Source organism: Setaria viridis, chromosome 5 (assembly GCF_005286985.2).
Source record: "Setaria viridis chromosome 5, Setaria_viridis_v4.0, whole genome shotgun sequence".
NCBI classification, from domain to species: Eukaryota; Viridiplantae; Streptophyta; class Magnoliopsida; order Poales; family Poaceae; genus Setaria; species Setaria viridis.
In genome coordinates this window covers 4,503,359-4,525,151 of record NC_048267.2, presented here as the reverse complement: position 1 = coordinate 4,525,151, position 21,793 = coordinate 4,503,359, and the positions used below count along the sequence as shown (strand labels likewise).

The 21,793-nt window shown below is 43.1% G+C and overlaps 1 protein-coding gene across 2 annotated transcripts; it reads right to left on the bottom strand.

Moving 5' to 3' along the window:
• Positions 1–762: 762 nt before the first annotated feature.
• On the bottom strand, positions 763–9,602 carry LOC117857805 (protein TPR1). 2 transcript variants are annotated; one of them, XM_034740672.2, is made up of 25 exons: positions 9,292–9,602; positions 8,045–8,224; positions 7,826–7,939; positions 7,152–7,310; positions 6,890–7,064; positions 6,689–6,809; positions 5,970–6,070; positions 5,756–5,891; positions 5,530–5,639; positions 5,322–5,391; positions 5,168–5,241; positions 4,989–5,084; positions 4,825–4,917; positions 4,225–4,352; positions 3,886–4,129; positions 3,643–3,810; positions 3,458–3,553; positions 3,200–3,355; positions 3,013–3,123; positions 2,758–2,937; positions 2,556–2,684; positions 2,378–2,473; positions 2,074–2,256; positions 1,818–1,993; positions 763–1,246 (listed from the first exon to the last, which is right to left on the bottom strand). In XM_034740672.2, the coding sequence occupies exons 1-25, from the start codon at positions 9,369–9,371 to the stop codon at positions 1,030–1,032; spliced, it is 3,393 nt and encodes a 1,130-aa protein (XP_034596563.1). In that variant the 5' UTR covers positions 9,372–9,602; the 3' UTR covers positions 763–1,029. The 2 variants fall into 2 exon arrangements, with proteins under 2 accessions (XP_034596563.1, XP_034596564.1); XM_034740673.2 differs by having other exon boundaries at positions 5,970–6,022.
• Between the last annotated feature and the right edge of the window lie 12,191 nt (positions 9,603–21,793).

The window sequence follows — 21,793 nt, the reverse complement described above, 5'->3', positions numbered from 1 at the left end:
AAAAAGGTGGAGCAGGGGGGTAGATCCACGTTTTTTGTGGAGTACCTCAAGGGGTGCTCCAAAAACCCCCTTTACAGACCTCCTCGTGGAGTTGGTGGGTATTTACCCACCATTGCCACTCGTTACACACATACCGGTTCGATTCAAGGAAAAAGGAAACACCCATCGCCGCCCCTCGCCCCAGCTCGCCGTGCTGCCCCTGCGCCCGCCGCTCGCCGCGCCGCCCTTGCGCCCGCCGCGGCGCCGCCGCCTGCCGCGCCCCGCACCCACCGCCCGCCGCTCGCCGCCTGCCGCGCCTCGCGCCGCCCGCCCGCCGCTCGCCGACCGCCGCACCCCGCGCCACCCACCCACCACCCCTGCGCCTCGGGAGAAGAAAGGAGAAGGAGAAGAAAGGAGAAGAAAGGAGAAGGAGAAGAAAGGAGAAGAAAAGAAGACTGACAAGTGGGACCCATTCACATGGGTATAATAGACCATTCACAACAAGTGTTAATGTTTTTGGAGCTGGAGCACTGCCATTAGCCAAACACGTGCAGCAGCTCCATATTTTTTTGGAGTTGATGGAGTGGAGCTAGGAAAATATGGAGCTGGTGGAGTGGAGCTGGTTTTTTTGGAGTGGAGTGCTCCCAAACACCCCCTAAGTGCTGTCAGACGAGTGCTAAACCATGAGGCCGCATGGCATTTCGATTTGTCACTATAGCACTGCCTTATGCCCTTATCCTAAGAATAATAACCAGATAGAACGGAACAGGGCGAAAATGGGTATTGGGGCAAAACTATATATTGCTTTACATGCATTAAGAAATATATAGCTTACATCATTCGAGCTAAACCTGAGAATACCTAAGGCGACACACTTTATGGACACTACTATCCCCTAATGCAAACACCATCTTTCATGAGACAAGTTTTGACCTTAACCTGTTCTGTCCTGCTTTTTCCAACAAATGCAACAATAATATCCTAACGACATCCACATACAAATAAGTCAGTTCAATTAGAAAATTTACAGAGAAAACTTCAGCGATACATCTATCTTTGGATTTGATCCGCGGCGGGGTTGCTAGTAGCTGATGATGCCGGCGTCTTGCCATTGGGAATCCCATTGTCTGCCGGGGCGGGTGTTCCCCACTTCCCTTCGGACTCCAAGGGCTCCAGCACTTTAACAGACCCATCTGACAGCCCGACCGCGAATTGGTTTGGCTCATTGGGATGTGCAGCGACGACAAGAGGGTGAACAGGTGGATTGCTGGAATCACGAGACAAACATTTCTTAGATGTCAGGGGCTATATAACAGGATCACATGACATTATGGCAATCTATGTATCATGAAAGGGCACTCAAATGTACAGTATGCCTGAAAGTTCATTATCCGATATTTTCTGAATCTGCCATAATAGCACCTCAACTGCCTGAAGCCCTGAATCAGCTCAATGGCGCTATGATACTTAGGGTTGGTCCATGTATGTCAACAGTTGCCCCACAAGTGTATAATACAATAATCTCAGAACAGTGACGATAATATATCCAATCTTCAATCACCAACAAAATCCAGAATATGCATGATACTCAACTAGCAAGCTAATAACTCAAAATCGATTACTCACTAAGCCGAACCACAGAGAAGCTCCCATCAAAACTTAGCCCCACGAAAAAGCCAGTCATTTATTTTTAGCAAACTTTGCTAAAGGTAGCAACTAACTAGAATAGGCATTGGAATCAGGACTCAAACATTACCAAAGTGAAATAGAAAACACACCAGCACAAACGAACATTTCATATGGTCAGCTAATACGCAATAAGTGTACAAATCGGGTACCTGTTTATGGCTGTCGAAGACATGTATACAGATGGCGCAATTCGGCATCTTAATCTCAAGTTCTCCGCATCAAAAACACCTACATTACCATCAGCGAAGGCAGCAAAAACCAGCTGACTGTTGCACGAGTACGATGCATGCGATATAGGAGCTGACAACGTGTCCTGGGGTATCCACTGAAACAAGAGAAAGACAGTTAATAGGCAATTAGGCAGTGACAAAATATTGACTTTCGACAAAATATATAGTGTGTCACCTGATAGACCCTCTCCATTTTTGACGCATCATATATAGCTAGCTGAGTTTCATGTACTACTAGCAAGTGACTTTGGTCAGAACTAAACTGGACCCTTGTATCGCCTGAAGCAGTCTTTCCAGCTGGCATCTGTATAGAAATGGTTCTCTTTTTCTCCCAGGTGTCATTGGCCCACACACACAGCTGAAAATATGAGCATCGCTACTATCAGAATAAATTCAGACAGAAAAACAGTAGAGGTCGGATGTGGGGGTTGTTAAAAATATGTTCATCTTGTAACATAAACAAGAACTGCATTACTTACCTGTGCATCAGCGCCAGAAGAAACAAGTACACCAAGGTTGGTGGAGAAAGCTAACCCAGTTATCCTCTTTTGATGTCCTTTGAGTCTAGTTTTTACCTGAAAAACCAAAAAAGGTCAGAAGGCTGAATGAAATGATTCAAGAAAAACATAATCTGCGCAGGCATTAGGCAATTATTACCTCATCTACCCTGACATTGTATATGTGGATGGTTGAATCTTCCATTCCTATTGCTATGATGTTATTGTCTTGAGGGTGAAACGCTAAAAATGTTGATGCTGGTGGAGGTGGCATGAATGTTGTCATCACCTGCACAGAAGATGCATGAGTAAATTTTCTTTATGCCTGAAAATTGCATCCGTATAAAATAGTTAAACGTTACCTTAAATGTCATCATGTTAAACAAGGAAACCTTCCCACCACAAGCGGACATCACATAAGAATCATTCTTGGAGAGTGCGATGCATGGAACTGCCTCCTCTGGATTGGTATCTGCTGTATCATTTGTCATGACAAGACCGCTATTTGGCTGCCAATGGTGTGGCACAACACCGGCTGTGGCCTGCTTAATAGAATGGAAAAAAATTATACCACAAACTTGATTAACATAAAAAAACCAACAGAAAGTAATATATACCTTTCCACTCGGATTTTGCTCATTTCGACTCCATTTCCATAACCTTTGAATGGCATTAGACCCTAGTGCTAGCAACCCAACACCAGAATTTGTGTACAGAAGGCGGACGACCTGCACATAAATGTTGTTAAACCCTCTCACATATTCCACGATGAAAAGTGTGAAACATACATCAAGATAAAACAACCTTTCTGGGCTGGTCAGGAGTTTCTGGCATTGTGGCTACACGGCATTGCTGAGGATTTAAGACCTCCATCAATTCCCAAGGTTTTGCCTTATCAGGTTTTTCTTCTGAGATTCTGGGCTTTATATCAATGCTTCTTGATGCTGTATCCCCACCATTCTATTCAAATTTATATTAAGTCAGATGTTGTTTAAATTGTTGATAAAATGGTAAGCAAGGAGGAATTGATCTCTTTTAGTCTGAAAATATGAACCACAATACCAGTATAGGAGATGGCTTTGCAGGAGAATTCCTATCTAAGTGATCCATTCGGCCTATGTTAGGAGAGATGCCAGTAACAACAGGAGCACCTGAGACCTGTAAATTCAAAGTAAGTGTCAAGATCGATCTAAATCGAGGCTGTGAATCATGAAAGAAAAATAGCAGACGAAAAGTCATGTAGGAACCTTCATAGAAGAAGCTTCATATTGCGGCCTAAATGCTTCAAAAGGTCGGCTTCCAAAAGCGCGTAGAGTTCTGAGTCCATCAGCATTTGCAAGTATCTTAAAACCATTGTCTACTGTAGTAACAGCAAGAAGGTTGCCTTCTTTATTGAACCTCAAGCGAGGAAGAGCCTGGCAATAATGTAAAATGGTTAGATTACACCACCCCCAAAACAAGGACAAACATGATAGGGAGCAGAGACTAACTGGGAGGCCTCCATCAGCTTCCGTGCAGGTCAGCATATTAGTGTTATCAACATCCCAGAATTTAATCTGGTTATCTTCACCAGCAGCCAAGAAGTGATTCTGAGCAGTATCAAACTGCACTACACCAGCAACACCAGCTGACCTTTTACGAAATCCAGAATATGTCCTCTTAATAGATCCTTCACTCTCATTCCACTCAACCAAATATGAGTCTCCCTCTTTGCCCGTTCCACATGAGAACAACCTTCATATCGACAAGCAAATTGTTTCATTAGTAAAAACTGAAACAACTGGAACCACTTTTGGTGGAAGAACAAGGGCTAACCTATATATCCTTACCTAGTTCCATCAGCACTATAGAGCATAGTAGTACACCACTTCCCAGGAGCATCATAGTCCACCCTAGATCCCACATTGTCATAAAGCCAGGCCTTAATTTTTCCATCAAGGGAAGTTGAGAAGATGAACTGCGTTAAACATAAGAAAATCATGTATAAGACTTGATTTTGATAAGGCTCCTGAGTTCTCAGAATAAGTGAATATTACAAGCATTTTAAATTAGATAAGACTCCTGAATTAATCAAATAAATTATGATGAAATATCAGGTCAAGAATTTGATAACATCATATTTCATAATAATAAACAATATGGAGTTATGTACATGCTCTAGAACAAATGTTATATATCGAATAAAAGGGAGGTACCATAAATACTATAAAAATCAATATGTGTCTTTAAAATCATGCTCTTGCAAACCTCCCTCTTTTCCACTTGAATAAACATATCATTCTATTGTGTGCAATTATGTAAAAGTAGAAATCCCATGATTGATTCCGTAACTTTAAACTGGAGCAAAGTCAAACTTGGTATAGAAAAAGAATCAACAGCAAAGATTATTGCATCCTGAGATATTGATGGGTTCATGATATGAAATGCACCTGAATACTCTCTTTATGATGAGGGCAGATAGAATACACAGGCGCCTCATGCCCTTCAAATGTGAATAATTTCTGTCCGTGCATATCCCAAACCTACAAAACGAAAAGGCAGTTCAAGGTGACAGGTCAAGTATGAGTATTAACCTGGAAGTCACATCTCATACCTTAATCAGTTTATCATCTCCACATGTGACAACACAAAGTTGCTTATTTGGTCGGGAGAATGCTATGTCATTTACTCCTCCGGAGTGAGCCTCAATCTGACATGACGAATAAGAAATTTGTAACACAATTGATTTATTATATCACATTTTTAAATATCTATATGAGTTTGTTGTAGTACCTCTAGAACATGGCGTGTCTCATTTGGTTGTTGATAAGCATGTAGATGAATCAAATGTTTTGTGAATGCGACTCCTGAAACCACAAAGGTAAATTTAAATGAAAATTGTTGCCTTCCAAAATATTAACTGAAAATGCACAGTATTGACACTAACCAATCAATTCTCCATCAGGGCTCCAGGTAACTCGATTAATGGATATTGAGGAGTCTTTGACCACAGCATTCTGTCCATAGGAATAGGATAGGCAAATAATGAGGCTCATAAGATGAAAACACACACACACATGTGAAGGAAAAGGTACACGTAAATAGCAATTAGAACTACGAAGTAAACTACAGCTATGACTTCAGCTTGTATATACCTGAAACTGTGGTGAACATGCATTTATGTCCCGAATTTTGAAGGGCCTTGAAAGCAACGTCTCACGCAGACCAATCTCATAAAGTGTGAATTCACCATTAGCAGATCCAACTGTGGAGTAAAACACATAAGAAAATCAATATATTGGTGTATATCAGAGTTCACACAGATTACATGAAAAACACATTTTTAAAGATAATCAAACAGCATAGTTATCTTGATAGTACCTAGAAGTAGTGTATGACGAGTCGGATGGAAATCCATGCTAGTTACATTAGATCCATGTGACAGTGAACAAGCAACTGTCCTAGGAAGATCATCCACTGACCAAGCAGGTTGAGGGATGGGGGCAGGATAGGTGGCCTGCATAAGCATGGTTGATTATTAAAATTCATACAAAATAAAAATGTCATGTTTTCTGAGTGCAAAATGCAATATTACCTCATCAACGCCATGTCCACTAGGCCTCAGTCGCTTCATTAGTTGCTCAGACTCTGCACTTTGATAATCTGTTATGGTTGGCCGTTTCAACATGGAGACAGCTGAGGAAACAATGTAATATAAATGCATCATGTGAAGTTTTGAGACATACAAATAACTGACAAGACAACATAAAGACATTTCCCATGACAACATACAAAACGGTTCTAAGCAAAATTGAATGCTCCCTTTTGTGAGCTTAAGCTTTACCAACTAATTGTTGTATGTGTAATGTCATACTTATTACTACAGAGGGGGGGGGGCATGAAAAGCACAAAAGGATAAGACTACGCCACGAACCATAGAGCAAACAGCATAAACTACCAAAGAGAGTGCTATCATACAGCAACCAATAGAATAAGATTGAAGCATACCCAAAAAAATAAGATTGAGACCATTAATGCATATAAGATACATTCATCATTGAATAATGTGTAAATTACAAGAAATTAGCAGCATCCTTTATATGTCTGGAACTGAAGTTTCGCATGTTCAGTTGTTTCAGGAATGTACTGATGCAAAGTACAAGGCGTACTAAACCATGCACTACAAATTTTGGTGTTCAATGTATCCATTGAATTGCACAAAAGATAGAAAATCGAGAAAATATATTCACGCAGATATGCTCAAAACAAGCAACCAGACGCATTTTGACGGAAACGTAGCCCACACATCCATACCTTGATTTGGTGCAACAGGTATTGATGCTGCTGCTACAACAGCAGACTGAACAGATGAAGAGGCAGCAGCATTTGCCATCCAACCAGCTAAAGATGGACCAGGTGGAGGAGGTTGGAATGGCTGCATGAACAAACACGTAATGTAAAACACAAGAGATCATAAAAGACATGCACAAGCAGAAAATTATTAAGCAAACATACAGTATGAGCTGTAAGTGGTGGGTATGCGGCACCAGCCTTCGGAACAGCTGCTAGAGGTACAGACACCGGTGATGCACGAGCTCCATTGGGAGGTGAGCAAGTATGATCAGTGAATAAAGTTTTGATATCTGGATTTGGACGAGGGTTCTTACAAAGCTGATGCTGCCAATTCAAGCTGCACATGTTGCCAAAGAAAAAAAACACAAATTCAATAAACATGAAAACAGAATGTCTGGTAATGTAACGATTGTTACTTTCAAACCTTTGGTTAATCAGAGTCCGTAGTCGTGATGCTTTAAGAGTCGGAAAGACAAGCTTTTCCCGGAAGAGGGGGTTTGCTTCAATAAGTTTTTTAAGCTCAATCAGCATAATACTGCGAGCTGATTTAGTATCCCCATACTTAGACAACTGTTCATTTTCTCTGCAAAAAAAGCGACATTTATTTGTCGATTTGAGATAAAAACTGAAAACAGAAGCAGCAGAAGGAATTCCAATACTTGGAATAAAACATTCAGAGGCAATAGTAATAAAATTTTATTTTTAAGCAACCAACATTTTCCATAAAAAAATATACAGGAAAAACCAGCATAACATAAAATCTATCAAATGAATATCTTGAACAAAGCTTAACTTTTTTTACAATTAAGCATCTGGCTTAGCTAACAGATTTACGCCACTGCCAGCTTGCCATGCCCACTCAGTTAACATATCAGTAGTAGTTGCTTGCCATGATTTCCTAATGGTTCATGATCTATTAAAATACGTGTCCGATTTTCACCACCTGTGAAGATACACTAATTGCAATGCAGCAAACAGGAGATGCTTTTGAATGATTATCTTAAAAGGTCTAAGAAGCTCCAAGAAATGTCATTTAATGCTTCTCAACCAACAATCTGATGCCATAGTAAATGATGACATAAAGCAAGACGAACAGACCTAAAATTCTCAAGAGTGAGAAGCTGTGTTATCTCCTTATATAACTCCTCATTGAATGTCGAGAAGACTTTAAGATCCTTGACAAGAATATCTACAGCCTTTGCTCTATCATGCCTGTTTGGAACATATAGAAGAGAAGTTAGTAAATTTTACAATAAAAAAAAGGAATGGAAAACCTAGTTCCTCTTTCAAATGAAGTGAAATATTAAAGAACAGTACCTATCAAGCGCTTCCAAATACTTCTGCTTCCTGATCTCAAAGAAGATCTTCATCGAGTACCTATTGTCATCTACCTTGGTGAATCCTGACAAGTATTTCTCCACCTCATCCCACTCCCCAGCATGGACCTTCTCCTCAAAGTACTTCATATTGAAGAAAAACCCTGACTCTTGCTCAAGCCTACAACACAATGTGGCATAGGATACACACTGAAGACCAGACCACGGATAATTCTAATTCTTAGAGAAAAGAGTGTGGGAGAACATGAGCTGCTAACTTTTCCAATCAGTCAACAGAATGAGTACACAAAAGAGCCCACGACTCCAGTGGTCAAAACATGGCATAAACCAAACAGCCAACCACACTGAAAGTTTTGAGCTTGGAAAGCTGGTCCTAAATCACTTTAACCAAGTTCATGCCATTTATTGCAGAAGACTCAGAAGTCAAACAGTCCAATTCTGACAAACCTCCCGGTGTGTTCTGCAATGCATAACGTGGTGGAGCAGAACAGAGCAGAGTGCAGAACACATTAAAGAGACCGAATTGCGAGGCCAAACTTCAAATTCCTCCACGAATTCTGTCCAAAATGATGCAATCCAGCTAGATTACCACCTACTGCATGGTTACTGATTACACGCAGGACACGACAAGGGGACCAGAGCGCCAGTACACCAATCACACTAATCTATGTGTTCCGACGAAATTAAGTAACCGACAGAGAAGACGAAGCCCAGCCCAGTTGACAAAAGAAGAAAAAACCATCAGGCACGCGATTGGTGTAGGAAACCGCACATGCAAGCTCCACAATTTCAAATGCGCCCCTCAATTTTTCGCGAAGAAAAGAAAAACTGAGACCACGAAAATCGATTTTGACCGGATTAATAAATAAAACAACGACTATCACGGAGAAAGCCACGAGGAGGGATATAAATGTTTTGACCGAAATAACCCCAAACTTCCATGAATTTACCGTACATAACAAATCCAACAGAGTTCGAGAGAAACCTTTTTTGGGGCAACAACTCATCATCAAAGCCCAGAACCAGGAACAAAAAAAGAATACGACCTAGAAAAACAGAGCCGCGTCTGGCCGAATTCATCACGAGAGAAAAGCGGGAACAAGACAAGCGGTGTGACAAATCAAATCCCCTAAAGCGCAGAAGAGCCCGATCGATCCCAACCACCCACCAACCGAGCACGCGCAGGTAACCACCGGACGAGAGGGAGACGGAGGAGGGGCTACGCACTTGTGCACGGTCTCCTTGAACTTCTCCTCATCGAGGAACTGGAGGATGAGGAAGACGAGCTCGCGGCTAAGCGATGACATGGCGGCGGCGGCGGCGGCGGCGGCGTGGACCCGCGCCCGGTGCTCGATCCGCGCGCCCCGGAGCTCGGCTGGCGCCCCCCGGCACGGAGGGCGGGGTGGTGGTGGCTGTGCCGCCCGGGCGGCCGCGAATCCTAGGGTTCCGTCGTCGCCCCCCTCTCTCTCGCGAGCGAGGCGGAGACGAGAGAGAAGCGGAGATGTGGAAGAGGTTGGGGAGGGAGGGAGAGAGAAACTTTAGTCTCGCTTTCTTCGATGCGTTGCAGACCTCTCGCCCTTTTCTCTCTCCCCACGCCACCCACCACTGGCTTATCTGCGATACGCAGGTTCCCCTATCGATAAGTGCATGTGCCTATAGGTAGGTCAATCCGCTTATATGATAGGCCGGGAGCGGCGGAATCGAAGGGGCCGGGATTAAATCGGGTGGATATTCGTGAGCTGGCGTCCGGTCGTGAGGGCGACGTGCGCGCGAGACGCTAGAGATCGCGTGGCGCGGGGGCGGTTCGGCGCGATTGGGGAGGAGTAGCAGACGAGACGAGACGAGATGGGACGGCACGAGACGGGGGCTTCCATTTATTGGTTCCGTTCACGTTCAGGCTGGAGAATGGCCGTTCGCGTCCGCTCCGCGGTTTCTCGGGATCGGCCGCGGTCGCTCGCGTGGCGTGGGAAAGGAAGCAGTGGCGCACGGCACCGACTGCGGGGAGGGGGGTGGGCCAGGGTCACGTGTCTCTGTGATTAATGGGGTGATGCCTGGTAAACCCCCGCCAGCCGCCCGCTTCTACAAGGGCTTTTTGCCAGGTTTTTATTTAGCCGCGTGAGTGGACGGTAGACCTCCAGCTGAGCTGACGAAAAATACTTGACACTGTGCAAATACCATAATTTGTGTGTTTTATTTTAAGTCAAATTATATTGATTTGATTAAATTTATAAAAGGATATGATATTTTTAATTTTAAGTCAAATTATAATGGGGTGATGCCCTGATAAACCCTGCCAACCGCCCATTTTTACGAGGCTTTTGCCGGGTTTTTGTTTAGTATTCGCGCGAGTGGACAGTAGACCTCCAGCTGAGCTATCGCTTTCCATCATTCGTTGGAGATAGTGGAGTACTTGCTACCATTTTCGTCCACATGACATGATTTGTGGGTTTTATTTGAAGTCAAATTATACGGAGGTTGACTAGATTTATAAAAGAACAATAATATTATTACGATACTGTATCAAATAAACATGATTAGATCCATTGCGAAATACACCTTTTCTAGTCTATTATTTTTTGGTATAGTACATGTTAGCAATAAACTTGAGCATATACTTATGAGAGTTTGAGTTAGAAAGCAAAGTGAGTTATGTCCAATTCTATGATGCATCATGAATCTAGACTAAAAGCACGGATGACCATAAGTTGAGGCAAGAGAAGAATTCAAATAAGGTACAGCTTACTATGAGCTTTTCTCATCTTGTTTTAGCACGCTTGGTCAACATATATCTTATTCTTTCCTACTTTTTATGGAGTTGTACGAAGACAAGACTTGCGTGTGAATTTGTAGTGATGTTTTTTTTTATTACAGGATCACAATGAAAACTTGTGTGAATTTCTAGTGAGATTTTTTTTTATTACAGGACCACAATGCATTACCATCAGTTCTTGAGATGCAAGGACAAGTGCGTGATTGGCAGCCATGACCACAATTTGAGGGAAAGACATTCATGTGGAGGTTATTATTGCTCTAGAAGACAAATGAAACATTTTGGTGAGTGTTGCGTGGTGTGAAAACTGAAGCATGAACAAAAATACAAGCATATGATTATTAGTGATGCTATAACAATACTATGCTTGCCATTCTCTTTTATGAGGATTTTGTTAATTTTGTTCAATTTATATACTCCATCCACCCATACAAAATAAGTGCATCTATACAAAATCTTAGACAGATTGTTGTGAAAGAGAAAATATATAGTCGTCATTTAGTAAACCTCGTTGCCTACAATTGATTTATTTGTCATTGCACCTGATAGATTGATGACCTTTGGCTTGCAACGACTCGAGGAAGGGAGTAACGTGTGCATGACGTTTGAATGAAGATAAATGATAAGATACAAATCAATACCCTTATGGGGGCAAAAATGTTAGGTATACATGCACTTATTTTGGGATGATGTTACGACCATAATACTTTTCTGTCGTTACCTTGATTTAGGACGATACGGAAAAAGTTCTAAAATAGGCACCATTCTACACGAGCCTAATCTAAAACACGTAGTATGCATGGGGTGCCAAAGATCATTAGAATTCTCCTACGATGAATGCTAGAGAAGAGGTGACAGGAAAGGATTATATTCACAATCTAACACGATTCTTTGTCCTATTAAAAAAGCCGGTACTAGGATTTTTCCAAACACTTCCTAAAATGATCTCACTACATTATCTTTCCATCTTTAAAACAAGCGCGTTATCTTCCACAATAGGAACATTCCGGTACTACTGTATCTCATCAACTTTAAGTTTTAACTTTTCATTTTTTGAAGCAAGCTCTCTCCGTTCCAAATTACTATTCATTTTAGCTTTTTTAGTACATGACTTTTATTATGCACCTAGATACATATTAAAAATTATGTATATAGAAAAGCTAAAATGACTAGGTTATGTATATAGAAAAGTTAAAATGAATAGTAATTTAGTATGGAGGGTGTAAGTTTTAACTTTTCTAAGAGCAGGAATGTTTGGCCAGGCACTTCAAATCTTCGATCCGCGTAGCTTGCGGCAGTAACCTCCGAGAGGTCTTAGTTAGGCTATGTTTAGTTCTCTCCAAACTCCCAACTTTGACACTATGCAAAAAGAAGATTTCCCATCACATCAAACTTGCGGTACATGCATGGAGTACTAAATGTAGACGAAATTAAAAACTAATTGCACAGTTTTGTTGTACTTTACGAGACGAATCTTTTGAGCCTAATTAGTTAATATTTGAACAATAATTCACAAATACAAACGAAACGCTACAGTTGTGCATTTATGGCAAAATGTCAATTTTTGCCACTCCCAAATTGGAAACTAAACCAGACCTTATTTCACCCTGCAAGCAAGGTAACCAGATGCTTCCTCGTCAAGTTGGAACTTGCAACCACTTTCCCTCCCCGCGCCCACGATGACGAGCGGGTGCGCCGGTGCACCCAAAAACCGAAAAGGCTCCGCGCCCTCCTCATCTTTTTCCCTGTGCTAGCTGCTGATGCCCATAAAAGCGGGGTCGGCTTTGGCATGTGGAACCTAAGAAAAGTCGCCAATCAAAGAATGGGTAAGCTAAAACCAACCCCTCGCGCGCCCCATCTCTCCTCTTCACCTCTCGTACTCTCGCGTCTGCTAGTAACGATCTCGCGCGTCGCGTCAGGCGAGCAACCCGCACGCGGGATCACGTCTCGTCGTCCGCTGCGGAGGCACGAGAAGGAGACGAGGACCAGGTAGGGAGGAGGAGAGGACGGGGTGAGGAGGAGAAGGAGCGAGCGAGCGAGCGAGGCCGACAGCGACGGGTCTGTTGCGCCACCCGGGGGCCAGCGGTGCCGTCGGCCTACGGGACGGGTGGTGCTGGATGGATCTCTCTAGAAACCACGCGGCCCCGGGACGGGAGATCATCTCGCGGAACCGACGCGTTTTGGTGAGACGCGAGGACGTCGTCTCGTGCAGCTCTCTCCCGCTTTGCGTTGCGCGGCGAGAGGAAGTCCCGAGAGAGAGGGAGGAGCGATCGGAGGGTCCGTTACGTGTTGCTGCTCGCGGAAAAAACCGCACTTGTTTGGAATTAAAAAATCTCGTTGCGGGTGGTGAAGTGGACGGGAGATGGAGTGATCGACACGGCAGGGCCGGGGGCAGCCGCGGCAGTGGCCAGTAGGTGTAGGGGGCTGGCCGCTGCTGGCCTGGCTCTGGCCTCTGCCTCTGGGTTTGAACGAGCAGAGCCGCAGAGCTGCTGAGACGACCAGGCCCAGGCCTGGCCAGTGGCCACCACACAGAAGGGACTAGGGAGAGAGAGTGAAAAGCTGGGGGGGGGGGGGGGGGGGGGGGGCGGGGTGGCACGGATGGAGGATTAGCCGTTCACGAGCGTGTGTGAAGAGGAGTGAGCCAGTGGGGCGAGGAGATTCCTTTCGGGCGTCCGACAAGCGCTGCCGCGGGGAGGGTGCAGTCACCTGCGGTGAGCAACGAGCGGGACAGCACCTAGCCCTTGGATTTTTGATGCACCACTTGGGGGGCAGGGTACTTGCCAGCCGTGACGTGCCTCGTCGTCGTTTCCTCATCCCTCGGCCCAGCGATGCGGATGCGGCCCCGGGGGCGTGCAGCCGGAGGCGGAACAGGCAGTTGTGCACTCTGCCGGGGGGAGGACCGGACCGTACGCTGATCCATCCACGATCCATCCCTCTCCCTGAATCCATCCCTCCCTATCCATCTATGATCCATCAAATTTATATAAAAATATACTTACATTCACGTCCCCAAATAGATTTAGTATATGATTAATTTATTGATATTTATTTTGTATCATCAATGTTAGCACTATTTTTTATAAATTTTGTCAAATTTGAAATTAGTTGACTTCCCAAGAAGCGAGTTGCATTTCCTTTAGGACGGGGAGAGTTATGTTTATAAAAAACATCACATAGGACGAAAGGTTCTTTTGTATTAGGGCAGTTTTTAAAGAAACTTTAACAAATGATTTGGTATCATCAAAGAGCAAAGCAGTACTACGTGAAGGGTGCAGCTAAAGACCTAAAGTCATGTTGCTAAAACCGGCAACTCATTAACATCACTTGTCCCCACTTGCCATCCGTATGTCGAGCTTGCATCTAACGAGTGTTACATCAGTATGTACGAACTTGCCTCGTATGGAAGCAACGTCAACTTTTGCTTGCGATTCAGCGACTGCGATGAACTGATGATGTTGTACGTTAATTCTCGGAAGTTAGGGGATGTTTGTTCTTCATGAGATCCTAAAATTCCAGTCACATCGAATATTTAGATACTAATTAGGAGTATTAAATATAGACTAATTATAAAATAATTGCACAGATGGAGACTAATTTACGAGATGAATCTATAAAACCTAATTAGTCCATGATTTGATAATGTGATGCTACATTAACCATTTGCTAATGATTGATTAATTAGGTTTAATAGATTCGTCTCCTGAATTAGCCTCCATCTGTGTAATTAGTTTTATAATTATATTTTTTTTATTTGTTAATAATTTAAGGATAAATAGTTCACTAAGGAGAAGATAGAATCATAGCAAATGAAATTTCTAATTCAGATTAGAAAAAAAAAAGAATGAATACGAGCTCTCGGTGGTTCATTCATTTGGCCATAGATTAGATATTTAGTCCTCATAATTAACATCCGAATATTCAATATGACACAAACTAAACTTTAATTCATGGAACCAAACAGCCCTTGCTACACTAAAAAAACTACACTACACAAAGGCGGGTCATTTCTTCTTCTTCTTTCTTCCTTTCCTCAAAAAGTAAAAAAAGCAAGAGAGAGAGAGCTGCTAGTGGTGGTGGTGCAGGCGCTGCAAGGCTGATGTTCCAGTGGAGTACTGGAGTGGTAGCTGGAGATGCCGCGAAGGTGCCAAGGCTATCGGCGGTGGAGTTGCGGCAAGATGACGATGTTGTGTGGCATGAGTTGATGTCTCAATCCAACCGGTCAAATGATGTTTGTTGAGTTGAGTAACGAGTTGCTTGGTGCGGTGTGGTTGATGTTCCAATCTAACCGGCCGATATTGTTGTGTAGTTGAGTTGAGTTTGAGTAGTGCGATGTTGTGCGGCGCGTGTTGATGTCCTAATCTAACCGGCTAGCGTTGTTGTTTGCTCGGTTTGGACTTATTCTTCTTTTTAATATAATAGGCAGCTCTTCTACCCAGATCGATTAAAAAAATAAAAAAACAAAAAAGGCACTGAGCGCAGAGTATTCCCTGCAAATCAACAGTGGACATTGTTGAGCATGACATCCACTCTGCTCAAACCAGTAAGGAGTACGGCAAAAAAAACTCCATGCTCAATTTTAGAAAAAGAAAATCTTTATTTCAAAAAGAAATTCGAAAGGAAAATCTTTGCCCGATCGAGAAACAAATAAATACTACTGGTTTCAAAAAAAGATTAAACCTAACAGTGATTGATCCCTACTTGCTTCATCATAGTAGTAGTTCCTTAACCTTACTCCTCCTTTTTCCACTCATGGTTGTTCACCAAAATGGTTTCTTTAATTTGACCGCCACGTCCCTGGACTTTCCTACCTCCGCTTGCTCTGTCGGCTTGTGGCATTGCATACAACAATTAGCCAAAGACGACATTTTTTTCCGAAAGCCACAAAAGGTGCCTCATATTTGATTTATATCAAGAAAAACAATAGAACATAAAACGACATCTAAAAAAATAACTTTCTGGTTGTCTTCTTCTTTCGATTGTTGGTCGTCCACCGGAGCTTGAAAAGTGCACTGGAAAGGCAGTAAAGGAAAATGACACCTACCAATACCCTCGCCATACAAGACTTTGAAGACCGCAAAAAACACTCGCCACTAACAACGAGATCTTGAAACCATTGAAAAAACATCGGCTGGAGGAACACCCTAAGCAACACAGGCTTGCAATCCATCACCACCAAACACAGAGGGTTGAAGAAACCGGATCTTGTCGCAGAACAAACCGAAAGAAGAGGTCGAAGTCGTCACAACAAAAGGCAGCCAACTGCATCTCCTGATTGACACATCAACTGTAAAGATTTGGAGAGAACCTACAGATCTAGCAGAACCAACTCTCACTGGCCCTTCATTGAGGTAGGGAGAGGCCGGAGAGACCTTATTCCAAAGCACCATCGACGAGGTGGCGTCGATAACGCTGAAGAACCAACCCTAAAAGAAACAAAGACTAAAAGATTAGATCTGGGACGGATCCCCCTCCTCCACCCACCAGCCTCGTCGGAGGGATAGAGGAGGGGGACCGAGGCAGCGGCGAAGAGCGGCTTTTGGTGGCGGTGGCTTTACAATATCTAGGTCATGAATACACGAAAATCATAGCAACCTAGGGGCACTTGATCTAGCCAAGGACGATATTGACTTCTACTGGTTCTGATTTCCACCCACATCCAGACCTCTCGCTCTAACGTTGTAACGTTTATTAGTCAATATTCAGTGATCAGTAGTCACCCCCTAATCACATGCGCGTCAGTGCTAACACTTCCTCTTTTTTTTCCCCAAGAACGCCGCACGCAGCTGCGTGCGCTTCCGGAAAAGTAGGGATAAAGCTACGTCTCCTTTGGCGCAAATACAATGTGGGTGTGGGTTCGCCGAAAGCCGAGTGGAGAGGAATCCGTGTCCTGTCCCGGGCCGCCGACCTTCCCCGTCCTCCGATCCCAAGCACTTCGGCGGACGCTGGGCGCCTGGCGGATCCGCGCGTCGGCAGGTTGGACCGCGCCGCCCGTGCGGTCTCGCCGCACGCCGCTGCTGGGTTGCGTGGCGCAGGCCGATAGCTCCGTCTCGAACACCCTCTCCCTTGCGAGTTGTGATGAGCTGATGACTCGACGATTCTCTCGGTTGCCGTGGATCAAGCAACCTCGTACGGACCACGAGTCGTTCAGGTCTCCTGTTCTTGTTTTTCTTCTTCCTATCTTTCTGGTTTCTGCATAATGGAGCTTTTTTTTTTTACTAACGACTGCATGAAGCTTTGACTTTTCTGCTAGCTACACGCGTGGTTCAATGATGAACAAATCAAATGCCTGTCTGCACAAGGCGCAGACGATTGTTTTTCTTCTCTTACCAAAAAATAAATAAATAAATTCGGCTGCGTCCTAGCTGGGGCCGCTCTCAGTGAGGGTTCCATCCATCAGTCCCACAATTAAGCTGTACCCATAGGCAATTAGTTTAGTAGCGCTACTAATCGGTAGTGTACCTTTCGGTACTTGCTTGTCCGCGGACGTATCGCACATTCGCGCTAATCACCCATGCGACTCGTCTCATCCATGCATGCTAACTAATGCCGTCGCTCACCAACGCCATGATTGCGACAGGATCGGATGATTAATAGAACTAGTCAATTGCATATGGGACTCGTATGCAGCAATGTCCATTTAATTTGTATATTCTGCCGACCAGGTAAAATGGGCGAGACTGACCTTTCGGATCGTGAAACCTGACAGCAGTTTCAGTCCATGCTTGCTTAATTCGCAGCGTTAATCCTACTTAATCTTTATGGAAAGCAGACTGGTGAAGCTGTGGAGCGTACGGCGTAGTTTCCGTTACGACTAACTGGGACCTTTGCCTACCCAGCTGCGCATCTGAGTACTTCCTTCCTCCCAAATCGTAGGTCGTTTAAAAAAGTGTAGGTCATCTACAATTTAAAACATAGAGGGTAAACTGCTGGGTATCTGTCTGTTGGTATCTCCCCATGTCAAAGGCCTCTTCTTCTGTGTATAAATGGCCATGGTCCTTCGATCCGTCCATTTCATAGTATTTGCGACGACCCCTAATGACCTAGTTGATGACATGCATGTTTGTTACAGGTAGTACTCGACCATTTTCACAGCACCAAAGCTAGCAAAGGCAGAGAAGTTACGTGGAACTTGGTGCACGGACAATAGCGTAGCAGTCAACTTTCAACAATGGTGACTCGATCGGAACTAGTTTAGTGGAGCGACTGAGTAGGCAACATCGTCGTATACTTTGGGCTGTCGGAAGTCGTTATCCTAGACAAGGAGTTTCTATATCATATTATTCTTGGCAATCGGAGAATGGCACAGTTCATTCTTGGACCATTTTCAGTTTTCTCTTCTTTTCTTTTCTTTGAACACAACACAACGTGCCTACTACTAAAACCAATAGCCGTATGGCCCGTATATCATCGAGACGCACGTACATGATATCGATGTCAACCGCTGGAGATTTAAGGCTGACAGCGGCACAGCTAGCCACCTTGCACACCAAGAGAAGAGCCAAATGTTTGGCTCTCCTTTTTTCTTCCTCCTTTTGATTTTGAGAATAAGTGGCAAAGGCTGCCTGAATCTTTATCCTCCGTTTTATTACTGCTGATAGCGAAACGCGTGGACGATTTCGGAAGAAAAAAAAGGAACTCCACGTAAAAGGACCGTACGCGTAGGTATCATCAGTCCGGAACGAGATGGTAAGGCCCCGCTCGGACCTGGGACCTATCACATCAAATATTTAGATACTAATTAGAAGTATTAAATATAGGTTAATTACAAACTACTTGCATAAATGAAGGCTAATTCGGAAGACAAATCTATTAAGTCTAATTAATCTATAATTTGATCATATGATGCTACAGTAAATATTTAATCATAGATCTATGATTAGATTTTTATCTCGCGAATTAGCCACGACTTATACAATTAATTTTATAATTAGTTCACTTTTAGCCCAATTTTTAGTCCATGTATCACGCCCCTAATACTGGTCGTCACGCGACGGCGGTCATATCACGGCACGGCAACGGTCAACGTTGGATGTGGATGTTACGTCAGTCGTCGTCGTATTAGCTTTGCAGCTTCCAAAAAATCACTCATGTTTTAGAGCAATTGCAAGAACATAAAAGAGAGGATAATCCCAGTAGCTGAGAAGTCGGAACAACAAAATCATTCATTTTTTTAGGGATGAGGACCAGGTTTAAAATCTTTATCTGTCTGCAGTGCAAAAGTTTGACTTGTGAGGAGGTATGGAATATGGATGTACTACAAGACCAGCACAAAAGTAGTACGACGTGGTAGGAAGAAAAAGAATGCATCATCCTGTTCCTGCCAATGAGTTTGGCGCACCGAACGTCACTAGCACCGGTCCCGAATAGCTCTGCTCTGATGAATCGCGTCCTCGCCAGTCAGTGACAGGATGTGATTGGAAGATGGAATGGATCACTCGACGCAGCGCCACGCGTTTAGCCTTGTGAAATCACGTTGTTGGGTCACGATACATGGTATCAATCATTGATCCCACGAGAGCTGAAAGAATGCCCCCCCACAAAATTGCAGCGACATTCGTACGCGTGGGGGCTGCCTACTTTGGAAACAGGGGAGACAGATGTGTCCGTTCCACTCGTCTGTGACGAGGATTTCGCTTGAAAAAATATTCTTCTCCCTTCGCCTTCAAAGGACGTCAAAATTTTGATCAATGATTAGTCAAATTATCTAAAGTTTAGATAAATAGATTCATATTCCGAAGACCCTTTAATATGCCATTTGGTTTTATAGAATATAATGATAGATTGTAAAATGTACACCTAAAATTCTAAATACTGTTTCAAATCCTAACTAATATGCCTAATAAAACAAGCCCAGGTACGTTTCAAATCTTAACTGATATGCCTAACAAAACAAGCCAAGGTACTCTTTCTGTCTCAAAATCTATTTACTTGAGCTTGTTTACAGCGGCTTCGGTTGCATCTGCAGGCCGAGGCAGCGGTTACTGCAGCCCAGCCGTTCAGCTGCCTACGTTACACGCAAGTTTAAACTCCTCATTTCTATCAAATCTCCTTGTTATGTGTTTTTTAATTGCTGTTGTAATCCAACGCGTTTGCGTGGCTGCAGCACAACCAAAGGCTTGCAGGGCTGCAAATAAGCACATCCCTGATAGGGATTTATGAGTTTGTTCTAAACCAAACTATTCTAAGGTTAACAAATTTCTTTATAGAAAAGAACAACAAATAGTTGCGATGTCAACTATCAAATGAGCATGGTTAGATCAGGTACTAAAATAATTTACTTCTTTGATATAATTATGGTGGTTGTTTAACCTTTTTTCTATAAAATTGGCTAAATTTAGGATAATTTAGCTTAGGATAAGCTCAGAAATCTATTTTTCTTGCACCACAATAGTCTTTCAGGATTTGTGCACAGCACTATTCCCGATTCCTTCAACTGCCATAATAAACATACTGTTATACTGCATCTTTCCAGTGTCTTCAACGGTTCAACTACTAACAAGAAATCCCAGAACAGCAAGAATACCACCTCAAACTTGAGGTAGTTCCAGGCTTCCAGTATAGGCATTCATACCGAAGAGAAAGGAATTTAGCATACATATATCAATACAATGTACCCTCGGATTACAATAAAACTGTAGCAAGATGTAATCTATCCATGTTCCATTTACTGGGCTGCAACAACCAAAAGTATCCAAGCGGATGATACAACAACAAAATCAGTTACATAGTTGGGGTTTAATTCCCCTCGACGCCGGCTGCTGTCACGGCTGGTCCTTTGCCTACCCAGTATTTGTATGCAGCATAAACGGAGGACACAACTACGACACCAAGGACCAAGTAGGTGAAGATGGTGGTCACGCTGATTTGGCTAGGGCCCTTCTTCACTTTGCTTTGTGCCAACAACGCCTTTGGCTTGATCTTAGCCATGCCGCGCTTCTGATAATGCAAAGAGAAAAAGGGCATAATCAGTTTAAGCAGTCTGTGGATATTATACCAAAAATAAAAAGACTAGCATGGTTTTTGTCGGACATGTCAATCAAATAACATATCAACAGTAAGCCTGTCGCTATAAAGCGTCACGTTGCCAAAACAAAGATGTTGTTGAGGTGATTGTTTCTTCAAGCTAATAATACCAGATTCAGAGTGTAACATAGCAGGATATGGTAATCTGAACATCTGAAACAAGTATATAACGGATCCAATGATGGGATCAGAACTTCAGGTTGCAAGTGTTGCATGTGGGGGCACGGAATGGAAATGATTAAAAATTATTGCATCTCGATTGAACCAAATTTCCAAATGGCTTTCAGACATTCACAGAGTACAGTCTCTAGATATTCTGATTCCAAAAAAGCAGCTTAACAAGTGATGAATGCAATTGGGTGCAAACAGAGTAACAGTATTTATATTGACGCACTGAAAAGTTGCTGACATGCAAACTATTGTATTTGCCATTCATGGTTGAAAGACCTGATGGACAGGTAAAAAAATCATAGCCTCATGGAGTTTTATGATTACTGAAACCAGAAGCAATGAACCCATTTGGAAATTCCATACATAACACAAGTTTCAGGGAAGTGTTACTGTATGCCATGGCATAGGGGGCACTTAAATAGAGATGGACACAAATATAAAAAAGCTCATGAATCCATTTCTCCAACTTTGCAGCCTGACTTGACTTCTGCCCTCTATCAGTTTACTGGCTTGATAGGCGGCAGCAACTAGCTAATCAAACAAGTCATTCCGCTCATCCATCCTCCTCCAAGAGTCTCTTACTACTTAAAATATGGCCAAGGCATGTTCATACTTTGCTTTAACGGAAGTTCGAAATCTCAGCAATTATGCTTAACTACTATGTAGAAAAGACCAGCACGAAATCTAAATGATCAAGAAAAGATAATTCAATCAGCAGACAGTGAGTTTTTAACAAGAACAATTTTGGGAAAAATATTTACATTA

Coding starts and splice junctions, on each gene's coding strand:
- LOC117857805 (XM_034740672.2), bottom strand. CDS start 9,371: ATGTCATCGCTTAGCCGCGAGCTCGTCTTCCTCATCCTCCAGTTCCTC. Junction 6,071..6,688: donor ACCTGTTGCACCAAATCAAG/GTATGGATGTGT, acceptor TTGTTTCCTCAG/CTGTCTCCATGTTGAAACGG. Junction 3,124..3,199: donor CTCCTGACCAGCCCAGAAAG/GTTGTTTTATCT, acceptor ATTTATGTGCAG/GTCGTCCGCCTTCTGTACAC.